This window comes from Lepisma saccharinum, chromosome 24 (assembly GCF_977018435.1).
Source record: "Lepisma saccharinum chromosome 24, izLepSacc3.1, whole genome shotgun sequence".
NCBI lineage: Eukaryota > Metazoa > Arthropoda > Insecta > Zygentoma > Lepismatidae > Lepisma > Lepisma saccharinum.
The window spans coordinates 57,319,683-57,334,106 of record NC_139252.1 but is presented as its reverse complement, the minus strand read 5'-3'; the positions used below and the strand labels follow the sequence as shown (position 1 = coordinate 57,334,106).

General features: G+C 38.0%; 1 protein-coding gene across 1 annotated transcript; it reads left to right on the top strand.

The window, feature by feature from the left end:
• Positions 1-249: 249 nt before the first annotated feature.
• Positions 250-13,782, top strand: LOC145978190 (mitochondrial uncoupling protein 4-like). Its single transcript, XM_083110630.1, has 5 exons — positions 250-281; positions 1,277-1,479; positions 2,812-2,888; positions 8,552-8,739; positions 13,656-13,782. Exons 1-5 carry the CDS (start codon positions 250-252, stop codon positions 13,780-13,782), a joined length of 627 nt encoding a protein of 208 aa, XP_082966756.1.
• Positions 13,783-14,424: the final 642 nt, after the last annotated feature.

The following is a 14,424-nucleotide window of genomic DNA, read 5'->3' as shown; positions in this document are numbered from 1 at the left end:
CTGCATCATATTAATACCAGCTAGGTTACATAGAATCTGGATGCCCACTAGAGAGGAGAATAGATGAACACAAGCAAATAGGCCAAAAATAGCTGAACATGCATGGAGTGAATCATATAGAATTCAATGGAGCAATGTAACGATACTACACAAATAACCAAATTTGAAACTAGGTAAAATCTAAACAGCAGCCTTCATAGCAATGGCCTAAATCCCTGCAAGTCATCCCAGTGTAGAATCCAAGTAAAAATGGTCCCATCTCAAAAATTAGAAATAGTAGTGTAAGTGGAGCAAAAATTAGTACAGAATTTTGGGGGAAACTGGAGTAGTTGGTTAGCACACTGGCTTTGGAGTAAAAATCACAGGTCTCTCACGTTTAATCCCCAGCACTGAGAAGAAATTTGTCCCATCTGAAGATGAGAGAAGAGGTGCTCTCTCAAAATGTAATGTTAGACAATGGATAACGTCCAATTAAGATTGTGTGCTAAGAAGAGGAAAAATTGATATAATGCAAGAAAAACATGCATATGTACAGAAAGATTTGATTGAAAAAAATGGTACCTGACAAACTGGAAGATTGTACAGCAATTGACCGTCAGTTTAATCCTAAAATATTTTAAGCTTTGGCACTTTGCATTGTATTCGTACTAATAAACATGGCCATATATGGTATAACGAGTCCATGGCCTACTCATTGGTTTAATAAACATTTTGCATTAATTGACTCATCACGTCAACATTTAATGAAATCATTGTAATATTTAAATCATTGAAAATATAACTTATAGTCCAGAGGCGGTCTACAGACATAATGAAAAGTCATGTTCTTCATGTACAATAATTTTATTTTATTCATATCTTCAAAATGACTGTACCGGCATGCATTGTGTTAAAAAAAATCTACAATTGAAATAAGTTTCTTATTTTTTAAAAAAATAATAAAATTCACAGATATAATTTGAAAATGAAAATTTACATGTGTGCATAATGAAAAATAATGTTCTTATATATATAATTAGTGCACATCGATATGTACAGTGAAATATTTATAAATGTAAATTCAAACACAATAATAAGGTAATTATTATCCAGTTTACCATTAGTGAAAACACCCTTAATCAGTAGTTATCATTAATATTACAGGTACTTAAATTTTACTATCCTTGGACGAACACCTCCCATTATTTCCCTATAAATTGGTTGTTCCAAGTATCACTTTAGACTCCTTATTGGAAATTGTGAATTCATTTTAATGTATCACTTATTACTTTCACAGAAACGGTGACTACATTTGTGAGCTGTCAAGGGTTGTGTTTGTGTTAATTTTCTTCTGCTGCACAAATATCGTAGGGGATGATAAGGCACCGAAGGAACAGAACAATCAGTCAAAATCAGACGAAATCTCCAAGACAAGCATTGCAGACAGGTTCTGGTGTAGATATATCATTAGTGCAATGGCTGCTTGCATAGCTGAATTAGGTAAGTGTTTTGGTTACAATAAGGAAATTTTCATGAGCTTTTGGACCCAAGTGACACATTGCCGGCTGAATGCTGATTTGTTGCATATGCACTTTTTGTTGGAGATGATTTGATGTTATCATGTTCCATACATGTTAATGCATCATGTTCCGAAGCAACGCATCTGGTTGTCAGGTGGGGTGAATTATCAACAATAATAAAATATTTATTCAAATCTTGCACTGTATTCCAAATCCACATAAATCAAACTTGACTCAGCTCTGCTGAGAAGTTAGTGCAGATGGACATACGACAAAATAGTATTCAGCCAGCAATATGTCAGGCAACACAGGGGTTTCACACCAAAGTGGCAAGCAACAAGGACACTTTCAATCTGGGACAAATAAAGCACTCGCTGTGCAAGAGTGACCACAATGAAACAATGCACAATATTGAGCAAAAAGCAGCTTGTCATGTCGCTTTGATGTGAACAGTTGCATTTGATTCTAAGTTGTGTCCCTGGTTGCTTTAGTCTGAATACTCCCATTAGTTTACTGTGTGTAGCTTTGTGTGCAAGCAATAGAGTTAAATACATAAAGAGAAAAAGGAATAGTTATATTGAATGTGGACACATAGAAGATGTTAAATTTGATAAGTGACAGTTTAACAAACATTTCTCTAGTCTACAAAAATAATACATTAGTTGTTGCTTTATGCATTATAGTCAAACTATTACATGAGAAAATTTACTGCAGTGTTGCAAAGTACGTACAGTAGACTCACGATTATCCGAGCAAATTGGGACCGAGATTACCTCGGATACGGAAAAACTCTGATAATATGGAGAAAATGTGCTAATAGGTCGTAAATGATGAAACAACACTTAAAACTGTATAGTAATTATTTATTACTAGTACAACATAAATGAGAATATTACTTTTTCTGCTTATTATAGGCCTACACAGACTTAAACACCATAACAATCGGATACACCGACAATGTAACGAACATGTGCAGCGCGGACTGTGACTTGACTCCATAAGCAAACAGGGGGTTGTGTTATGAAGCGCGATGTTTTCCAACCACTCCCTTGGTTAATCGCGAGTCTGCTGTACTTACAAAATTTAATCATCTGTGTCACTATCCAATGGTTCCGTTACCTGACGTGCCTTGCATGGTAAAAGGTTAGAAACCAATTTTAACACTGAAAAAACAAGGTGCGACGGTTATGCAGGGAAATATGGTATTTAAGAATATAGAGTTTCTCGCGATCCTCAACATAATTTATGTCAACAACAAATTCAGCAAGTAGAAATAATATAAAGCATATTTATTATCTCTTCTGTATTTCAGCTACATTTCCACTGGACACTGTGAAGACTCACCTTCAAATTCAAGGAGAGAGAGTTTATCATGGGCCGGGCATCCAGGTGAGTAGATAGTCTAAGAGGAATGCCAGAAACTATGAATAAATTACATATTTGCTGTAATGCTACAATATCAGCAGAGTAAAGGTAAAAGATATCTCAGAGGAAGGTAGTGTAACATTTGATTCTGGAGCCATTCAAAATCCTTAATAAAAGCCCATATATTTCTTATGGGAAGAACGGAGTGGTTCAGTATAAGTAATGGCCTAAAATAGGGAAGTTCTCTTTCCCCACTGCTCTTCATAATTACAATGGATGCAATTAACGAAGAGGTGGGGAAGATGATAGGAGAGATATAATTGTTCACTGATGACTTTGTAATATGGAGGAACAGGGAAGAAGAAGTACAGAGACATCTTGATAGTTGGAATGAGGAAATCAGAAGAGCAGGAATAAAATTCAGTGCAGAAAAGAACGAGGTGCTAATAACAACAAGAAACAGAGCCAGAAATGAACCAAGAATAAAAATGGACACGGAAGAGTTGAGGGTAGTGGAGAGCTTCAAATATCTAGGAAGCATAATTGAGAGAAGTGGAAGAATAGATGAGGAGGTAAACAGAAGAGGACAAATGGGTGGTGGACTATATGAAAGCATTCGAAGGATAATATGGAACAGGGATGTACCTATGAAATGCAAGTAGGTAATATATAACACATACTATGTGCCAATAATTACGTACGGAGCAGAGACTTGGACAATGACAGAGAGAGACAAAAGAAAGATGCAGGCAGTGGAGATGAAATTTTAGGAGTATATTGGGGAAGACTATTAGGAATAGAATAAGGAATGAGGAGATCTGACAGACAGTGGGTGTGGTGAAGCTTCAGGACAGGATAGATCAGGCACAGATGAGATGGTTTGGACACACGAAGAGGATGGATGCAGAAAGACTACCAGTAAGAGCTTACCATGCACAAGGAGTGGGATTAAGGCCAAGGGGAAGACCAAGATGTCTGTAGAAAGAGCAGATAGTGTAGACTGTTAGGAGAAGAGGACAAGATTGGAACACAGTGGAAAGAGAGGAGTGGTGGAAGACCAGAAGAAAATGGAGAGGCTTGACCCAGCCAGAGGCAGGAAACGGCGAAGGATGATGATGATATCTCTTCTGAATACCTCAGCTTGAGTAATAATACATCAAGTGATACACATACTTTCTTCATCTCAATATGATTTAACCAGATGTTTAGTTCTACAAATTGAAGCAGCGAAGGTTTTTCCAGCGTATCTTTAGCCAGCAAAAGGTTATATGCATATCTTACACTTACAATATATGCACATTATAATGTTGTCAATGTTCCTGTGAGCACACTCGTTGACGTCTCTCACACTCACATAGAACATTTGGCAATGTAGCAGGTGCAATGTCATCGCAAGCAGCAACTATGTCTTCTCTCAGATGGTTAATATCACGGACTTTCAGTGCATGCAACATTCTCTTCAAATGTTTCTGAAGGTAAGAGTCCTCCTAAGATGTTAGATCTGAGGAATGTGCATGCCTTTTAATAGATCCCCGTCTGCCCATCAATCTACCTAGAAAATTACCATGAAGAAATTGGCATAATGTCCACATAGTGTGGTCACACTCTGTCCTGTTTCAAAACTCTGGAAAAGTGCCATATCCCGTAAGCAAGGATGAAAAACCTGTTCACTTAACAAATCCAAGAAGCCCTCACCATTTAAGGTTCCATTGTTGAATATGGACCAACCATTCCCGTTCTCCATACACTATACCACATCATTTGCTTACCAGCAACAACCATTCGACTGGGATCTACTGTAGATTATCAAATCACAGGTATTGCATATTCTTTTTATTAACTTCACCGTGAACATAAAAATTAGACTCGTCACTGAGGAATTTTTCATTCCAAAGGAAGTGTCACATAATTGTTTGAGATACTTTTCCCAACATTTGTCACGTAATTGTTTGAGATACTTTTCCCAACATTTGTCACGTAATTGTTTGAGATACTTTTCCCAATATTCTTCACTGTTCAACTATTTGGTGAATGTACCTGATTAAACTCATATGCAATGGTGCGTATGCTTCTTTCTCTCCCGAGATGTCAGCGTGGTCTCAATGAGTTCTTAACACGTTAGGAGCATTCTAATGCTTTGTTTTTAACACCTCGAAAAGGAGAAAATGGTTACAAGCATGCAGTAATAACTTTTTGCTGGTTAAATATATGTTGGAAAAACCTTCGTCACTTCATTTCTTGTGAAATTCTAGCCTGATTTGATATATCACATCACCCCCTTTGCTTTGAAATTTTTGCGTTGAATTCAATATGGCGGTCAACAATATGCCGGCCCTGCGCTTGACACACACGGCTAGGGATCTCCCCGTGCCTAACCTATTTCTTTCATGACCAATTATACCCAGGATAACTCCTTTACATCTTGTAGGGGTGCTAAGGGACATTTGACTCATCATAGTTCATGTAATGAGGCTTTTATCTGTCACATAGTTCCACATATTATTTTGTATCTTCTGATCCCATTACAGTCCCAGAATGATTTTTTGATATGTTTTAGAGTATGGAATGAGGAACAATATATATTTTTTTCACGATTTTTGGTGATGACATGTTTTGAGATATTCATGGTCAAAGGTCAAGGTCATGTGACAAAATTATATTTTTATACAATGGTAGGCATGTTATATATCACTGGAAAGCTTGTTCAATTCCCTGTACAATAAACTTTATTTGAGCTTCCTAGGCAAAATAGGGGCAGTGTTACAGCACATTTAGTGTAGCTAAGCGGCCTCAAAAAGGGCAATTTATGCTAACTCTGACCTAGAATAATTTAACAATTACAAGACGCACGAGACTCAAAATTTTCATAGTTACTAAGTTCCATGCATAGTTTCAACTCCCCAAATTTCATGAAAATCGGAGTTGGTCAGGTTGTGGGCTGTGTTGATTTCATATGGAATGACTCTTCAACCTATTTTTAATCAGCAAAAAGTGTTTTAATTGTGCTCAAGAGTAGATTGGTTTTAGTGAGTGTATTCCAGGTTTATGAGTGTATTTTTATTGATATTGTTACTTCTCAAAGTATTGACAGCAGTTCTGCTGGAAGTATTATGATTGCAACTTTACATTCTAGTTTCTATCCACAAGTTTTAAAACCTTAGTTTTTTTATGTAAGTTTTATTGTTATATTTATTTGTCATTTTACTGCTCTGTATATACGTATAAGCCAAGTCAAATAGAGTATGGCTCTGGAAAACTTAAAGAAACTCAGACCTTAGCATCATCATAATATCAGTGGGACTGGACCACCATATGTCCTTTCAATATTGTTGATTTCCATGGTGAAGTGGTTAATACAGCATCAGTGGGGTGGCGTGACTTTTTCAAAAGTGTTGCCGGCCATCAGACGTTATCATCTCCACCCTACCCCGCCCCCCCAAAAAACATGCATTTGATCTAGATTTTTATTCATTTCATTCTCTTTTTTTTGCAATCCGCTCAATGATTTAACCACAATCACTCCTAGAAAGAACTACCACTCATGAGAGAGTTACCGCGAAAATCCAGTGAATACTGCTCAAGTCTTGTCAACCATCTCTGTTTCTTTGCAAAGAGGTGGAAAGGGGAAGCAGAACCACACATTTCTCAGGTCAGTTTGACATTTGTGCGGTGAGCAGACGACAGAATTCCCGTCCTCCAGCGTTGGGAGGAAGTCCAGATGTACGTACTACTGTTGCCAACTTAGTTTTTTGGAGCAAGGTTTGTCCAAATCACGAATCAAATCAAGTACTTATCTTTTTGTCTATTACGTAAACGGTCTCAGTTGTACTTAAATCAGCTTTGGCTTAGCAGTCTACCTCTTGTTGCTTCAGTGAAATAGTATCCCTGCGGTGGGATTTAACTCTTCTCTGGAAATCCATTGTGACATGACAACACTTGCTGATCCAGTATGCCGGACCGGCAACTAGGCCCCTAAACAGGCATATGAATAACCCAGTAGCACACTTGCCTCCAAGTCTTTCCCTGTTCCCTTGCATTGGCACCCTTTCCTCTTGTTACCTCTTGAGGGTAGCGGAACAGCCTGCCTCTTCGCCTTTGTCAGCTGCAGAAAAAATGTCCTCTGCAATATACACTCGACTGTAATGCTGTCGGTTAACGTATTTAACAATGCTGTTATTTTATTGAAAATGCTTTTTAATTTCTTTACATTTTGCTGGTAACACCAGTTACATGCACACCACGCCTCTGCACAGCATGGACTGAGCATGGGTATTCTTTATGAGTGTCCCTTCATCAGTTTCATCATATCATCATTCATCCTCATCATCACGATTAGCCAAAAGTGGCAGAAGTAAAAAAATCAACCTTTCGATGTTGCCAATTCTTTGAAGGACATCCATGTCGAAAGAGCATTGGTGGTCAGTGGAGAATTCACTTTGATATGGAAAATTCAGAAGGGGCCACTGGAGAATGAGGTTTCTAAAGTACAAAAATGTAGCAACACTGTAAACCTAGCTCCTACCTTGTCTGTCCGTTGGGAGAAATAGCGGATGTACTACTGCTAATTTCTGATGTATTCCAGGAAAGAAAAACCTTCTTCAAATTTTTCCTGGATTTTAGTGTATATGGTGGGGTTCCTTATTGCCACAAATGAAAGTTGGTTTTGTGTTCAAAGAAGAAAAATAATTATTGATATAGTAGAAATACAGGGTGGTGCACGAAAAACCAGCCCAGGTCAGCAGCATATGCTACTGACTCAGGCCAGTTTTTCGTGCACCACCCTGTACAAGCAATGAAATGTGAAGAAATTATGAATGATACTTAAACTGTTTTGATACTGAAGAAAAGTATCTTAAATGCAAGTGAAGCATGTTAGTAAATAAGAATTTTCCAAGTTTAACGGAATAATGTATAGTTGACAAGTGTCTTTTGTTGTTGTTGTTGTTGTTGTTGTTGATAGCTCCTCCTCTAAATGAGCTATTGACTCACCATTAAAAACTTGGAGTAAAGTAGTGAGTTGAAAAGATAAAGAAACAACAAAGGATTTGTAACTCTTCTGACATATGGAGGACCAAAAAGATGTTACCACTGAAATGGATATGTCGAGGTTATAGTTAGTATATTTTTAGGTATTTATTTTCACTGTAATTTACATATGTGTATGTATGTATACGTGAAGGCTGCGGTGGCTCAGTCGGTAACGCATCTGACTACCATGCTAAAGGTCCCAGGTTCGATCCCCGGCCGGTTCAAATCCGGGAACTTTTCTAACGATGGAAGCGGCCCCAGCGCCCACCCAGCATCGAATAACATGGGTACCTGGGGGAAACCCTGGGGGGTAAAGGCAGTCAGGGGCATGATGCTGATCACATCACCCCACTCACGACCGGATCAAGAAAGTGTGGGGCATTACCCCCACACCCCCTATACGCCTTCATGGCATGGTGCTATGCACAGGGGAGCACTTTACCTTTTTTTTATGTATACGTGAATGGTACAAAGTGTATGTCAAGGATGCAGTGCAGTTCAGTTCAGTTCCGTTCAGTAAAAACATATAACTCATTCTCCCTTCAAATTGCCATATAAGTGATAACATCTTTTTATTGTTTTTACTTGACATTTCAACCATATAAAACAGTCATCATCATCATGCAATTTCACAGATTACAATTCTTTACTTCATGTAGGCACCGCAGAAAGGAATGAGAAGAATAACCCTGGAAATCATTCGAGATGAAGGTGTCTTTAGCTTATGGAATGGTGTGTCACCTGCCTTATACAGACATGTGATTTACTCGGGAATTCGAGTTACTTGTTATGAAGCTCTGAGAGACCAAGTATTGAAGAAAGATTCAAATGGTCAGCTTTCTATGTGGTAAGTTTTTGTAAGGGAGAAATTATTTTGTACATGTATATTCTCACATAGTCAGTCAGTGTAGTATTTGAAAATTTTTCAGCAGAGGATTCTAGTAACTTCTTTTGAAGCATTGGTATATTATATACAACAAAAAGATCCCTCTCAAGGGAAAGGTATGCAACCAGAGAGAGAAATTCCCCCTCATCCCCCTTCAATTACAACACTGGAACCTACATTTTACATTTTTCAGGGTACCCTAGTGGAAAAACATAAAGTGTAGGAAAGTCATACCAGGGAATATAAAATTATAAAATTGGAGTTCCACTGTATTTGTTTTGTTTTGGTATGATATGTATTTGGTTTTATTCATTATTTTTAATTACAGATTTTTTTCCAATATCAAATAACTACTAATACACAATTTACTGATACCGATATCCAATATATTCTATCGATCTCATGTAAGGTTGTAATCATCTCTTGAGGAACATGAATGGTTCACTAACCTCCTTAATTAATGTTTTGAACTGCAATAGCCTGAAAAACTCAATATGCTGACCAAGGCAGAAATTTATTTTATTATAAAACATAAACAAAACGTAACGTTTCAACCTTCTAGCAAGGCCTTCTTCAGACTCTGTACCAAGTACAAAAAAGTTTTTGTTTTTTTGTTTTATAATAAGATATGTTAGTTTATGTTTTATAATAAAATAAATTTCTGCCTTGGTCAGCATATTGAGTTTTTCATATCATGGAAACAGAGCTTAATGGTGTTGCAATAGCCTGTGAATACATAACACGTATTTTGATACGTCAATAATATTCTTGAATATTTTTATGGTTGGAGACAAATACCCACCTACCATTGCCTACCGGTGCCTACCGAACGACTGGCAGCCTCACACCCATCAAAGGTGGGCGATCATCCAATCAGTTACGGGGTGATGTGTGCTCAGCTCGATGAACCCTCAGTTGTCGTTGCAGGTTTTCTATGACCAGGTTATGCTATTCATTCATAGCTCCCCAATTCTCACGATGGTGGGTGGCCACTGGTCCCATAAACTGGCAGAAATCTCAGGAGAAAAGTTGTTACGCTTCCTCCCTGGAGACTCGAACCTGTGTGCGTCCTGTATAGCCTGCCACTGCCATGGTGCGGGACTTTCCACCAATTAGCACGGGTAATTATTGTTCAAACGAAACAACTCAAATTATTTTAACTCTGGTGTACCAGCTTTACATAGCTACAATAGTTTTGATAAAAACCGCTGGTTTTACAATAGTGACATTTTCTGCATGTGGACATCAATAATTTGCTTTTGTATCAGTATTGAAAATGGTTTCATTTCATTCAGTGAAACATCGTTCCTTAGTATTTTGTGCTCAATAAAAGCTGGAGTAATACCATGACGTTAGCAAATAAAGAGGCCAGGGGGAAAATCTGATTAGTCACATTTTACAGTTTTCACAAGAGAACAAATTCAAACTTTCAAGACCTGCTACTTTTTTCTTGTATACCATTTTTAACCTTTCACATTTGTCAGGACTCGCCAAGTTTTTTTGTCTGCACAGTTACGTGATACAAAACTAGACTGACGGAGCTGTTTAACTGTTTAGGTGCCACCATGACATACACAATTACAACACAAGAAATAAAACTAACTTACTAATACTTTTACACAATACAGTTCTATATGAAAAAGGACCTAAGTACTCAGAGACTCTCTTGCATAACAACCTTCCAAATCACATAAAAACCATTGAAACCTGCAAAGCTTTTAAGAAAGAACTGTACAAATACTTACTGGAACACAAACTGAGACAGTTGAAAGTACACGATAATAGAAGCAAAAAAGTCTCAGTAAACATGGGTCTGCAAACGAACCGTTTTCGAGATAATTGTGAATGTGTAGTTACAAGCCGCCACTGACTTCATTGTTTGTAAACATCATCCTAGTTGGTAAAATGCTAATAATGTGTGTGTGTGTGGTTAGAAGCCGTCACTGATTGCATTTTGTAAACACCGAGTGCTTTACTCCTTGCACGTTCCGAGGTTTGCTCTTTGTTTACAAAACAGAACATTTCCGAGAGGTGGCGTTGTAATCAAACAGAAAGGATACAATCAGTACACAGTCTAATCATACTGTGGGAGTCATGTCAGATGTGCTGTACTGCATAGTGAAAATGGAGCCTTACAGCAACGAACAGTACATTTTACCAACTAGGACGAAGATTATAAATAATGAAGTCAGTGGCATCTTGTAACCACACATTCGCAATTATCTCGAAAACGGCTCGTTTGCAGACCCATGTTTACTGAGACTTTTTTGCTTGTATTATCGTGTAATTTCAACTCTGTCAGTTTGCGCTATTACTTATGAAACACCCTGTATGTGTGTATATTTTTTCTTCACAACTTTTGCTAATTCAGATCTTATTAAAAATAAAATAGATATCTAAAACATAAACCGCATTATACTATACTCTCAATGTGTACCAGATTCTCCAAACATGATGTAGTTACTGGTATAAGGTAACATTTCCAATGCAGTGTTTCATTACATTATGTTGTACTCAATAATATTTTATTATATTCCACACGAACCATGCATTGTATTGGCATTGTATTATCGTATTATAATTTGACTATATATTTTGCTGTAACCATAAATTGTATTTCATTGTTATATTATACTGCATTGTTTATGATATTGTAAACAAACTAACATGTCTGATATCACTGCATGTATCTTATCTTATCTTTAATTAATTACATCAACGAGAGCAATCCTGCACCTTGGCTGTGTGGTCTAAGGTGCAAGCTTTAGCCTCCAGCTATGGGACATGTGCAGGTTTGAGTCTCCTGGGGCAAGCATAACAAAATTTCCTGAGTTTTCGACCTTTGTATGGGACCGGTGACCACCCACGATCGTGAGGAAATTGGGGAGCTACGAATGAGTAGTGTAAGCAGGTCATGGAAACATACAACAAAAACTGTGGGGTATACGGCGTACGCTTTTAGAAGGAACATGAGTTCAGCCAATACGCAGCCAGTGCTGTCGAACTGTTGCCAAACCAACTGCTAGCAGAAGGGAAACACAGATAATTCGCTGTGTCCAATATTCAGCTTTTTATGGGTATAATGCATGCACGTGATATTTGAGTACAATGAAATATATAGTGAAGAATTCTACACTGCAGCATATAAGAGAAACTCGTACCTGAAAGAAGTTTGAAGGTACGTATTTATTGTAGAGGAACTGCTCTCGTTTCTGTTTTCTGGCATGTTTCCCAGGAGATTTGAATAGAAGTTCAACAATTTCTGTGGTAGATACGTCACCCTGTTTTATAATGCACAACACAACATGCACACATACACCACACGCTTTAGCCGTAAGTTCTCGACTCTGAGAAAACACTGTTTCAGCACGCACGTCTTGCGAACGCCAATTCCTTGAAGTAAGAATAAGCTTTAAAACTAAGATTTCTGTCTTGTGAACGTAATACGAGTAGTTACCCTTGGTTCCTGTACTACTGGTACGTACTAGGTTTCGAGAGTGACATTATTAATTTGATTTGATTTGCTTTATTTTACTTTGCTTTTCTGTCACTTTTGGCTAATTGCGAAGATGGAAATGAGTGATGATATAATGAAATTGATGAAGGGACGTTCATAAACATCCACGTACAGACCAGGATTCGAACCCGGGACTCCAGGCGATGTATAGCGATATGCAAACCACTCCACAATGGCGCCGGCGCGACATTATTAAATAACACTCATGCAACACACACACTATTGCACAACTATCGAGCATAAGGGCTGTATTGCACATCGCATATTTGTGAGTGTCCATTCATCATATCATCACTCATCCCCATCTTCGTAAATTAGCCAAAAGTGGCAGAAAAAGCAAAGGAAAATAAATCAATCAATAAGGGCTGTATTGAATCTTCTCACAAGTGTTCTTCATGCCGTACGAGTAAAATTATCTTACACCGCCCTTGTTATGAAAAAGCTGAACTCAAAACTGACCCAGACTTGAAATGTTTGTGAACACACAAGACAATGAAAGGTCATTGTGCATATTCAGCTGAATTTGACACCCATAGATTTAACAAGACACTACAACTCATCGGAGTCAACACGGTGGCAACGAAAAAACAACAGACGGAACACGGAAGGAAAATGAAAGGGGCATTGTGTGTGTGTGTGTGTGTGTGTGTGTAGAGACGTGTTGTTTCCCGTGTTTCTTCCAGAAAGCATAACTCCGGCTGTAGGCGACGGAAATTCATGGGACTTGGACAGTCAGGTTCAAAATGTCTTGCCCCATCTTATGATGAACCTTAAAGTGGCGAGTTTTATGAAAACTTCTTGCACTCAAGAAAAATACAGAACACGGCATTTAACTCGCGTGCCATGGTCTCCTAACTGTACAAGGTTGCACTCCTGCCATTGGCTGGTCACCATGCACACCCTCTGCGTGGCTCCGCCCGATATCGCTTCTAAAGCCATGCATCGTATAGTCATGCCACCCTGCCCGTAACTGGTTGGATGATATCCCACCTCTAGTGGGAGTGAGGTCGGGATATTATATATATTATTATTGTTATTATTATTATAATGCCGTGGGTTATTATTATTATTATTATCAACAACAGCAAATTGATAAAATTGGACTTAATAGGTTTTCCCCTGTACTTTTAAAATGTTATTTGCTTGCATTGTGTACAATCTTAAAAGAATTACATGTTTGAAAATACTACTAATAATAATGGATTTGCAGTGTGATGAATCTCCATTTACATTCAGTTGGTGATTTTGATTAAAAAAGTAACATAAATCAGAAATGCGCTGGAAGACAGATTAACATGTTTACAAATTTATTTACTCATTTATTTATTGCATTGCTTTACTTATCTATTGTATTTGTCAGGAAAGCAGCTCTTGCTGGTGCGGCAGCTGGGTGCATTGGTCAGTTTGTAGCAAATCCAACAGACGTTGTGAAGATCCAGATGCAGCTGGAAAGCAAGAGGCGATTAGAAGGACAACCCCCAAGGTGAATGCGAGTTGTCATAATTGAAGTTGAAAATTGCAGTATGATTGATAAAGTTTTGAGCTAAATTCAAATTAATTTTAGTTCAAAGAGTGAATATACAGAGTGATTCTCTCCATAGAGGCCACAAAATATTGCCTATATATATTTATGTTATGTTCAATGGCGTCGCGTACGGTTCGCATACGAGTGTTCACAATAATGTTTTTGTACTGAATGCAGATTTACTCATCTCCCTTGTAACTTCATATTCAATTCATAAAGTGAGAATAAGAGTTCAATTTATTTTCAACAATTCCCCCCCCCCCAAATCACGCTATATTTGAAGTAATACAAGAAGGACCTAGGAGAAATTGTCCCTCTCCCCCTTAAAATCCACCAGGTTTAGCGAATTATCACTAAAGTTTGCAACTATGTAGCACAGGCCCTTTTGAATTCACCTAGACATGCCTTGTATATGCTGCACTCTGGTGCCGAATGTAAGAAGTATTGTCCTTTGCATCAGTGTTCACACAGCGAAGTGAACATTTTTGGGGTATAGTGGCCAACAGCCCCTTAGCTGTTAGCTCTATGCAACATGCACAGCAATTGTGTTCAACGCCCTCCGTGGAACACCGTGGGAGTCAGTGTTACCAACTATCTAAAAAAG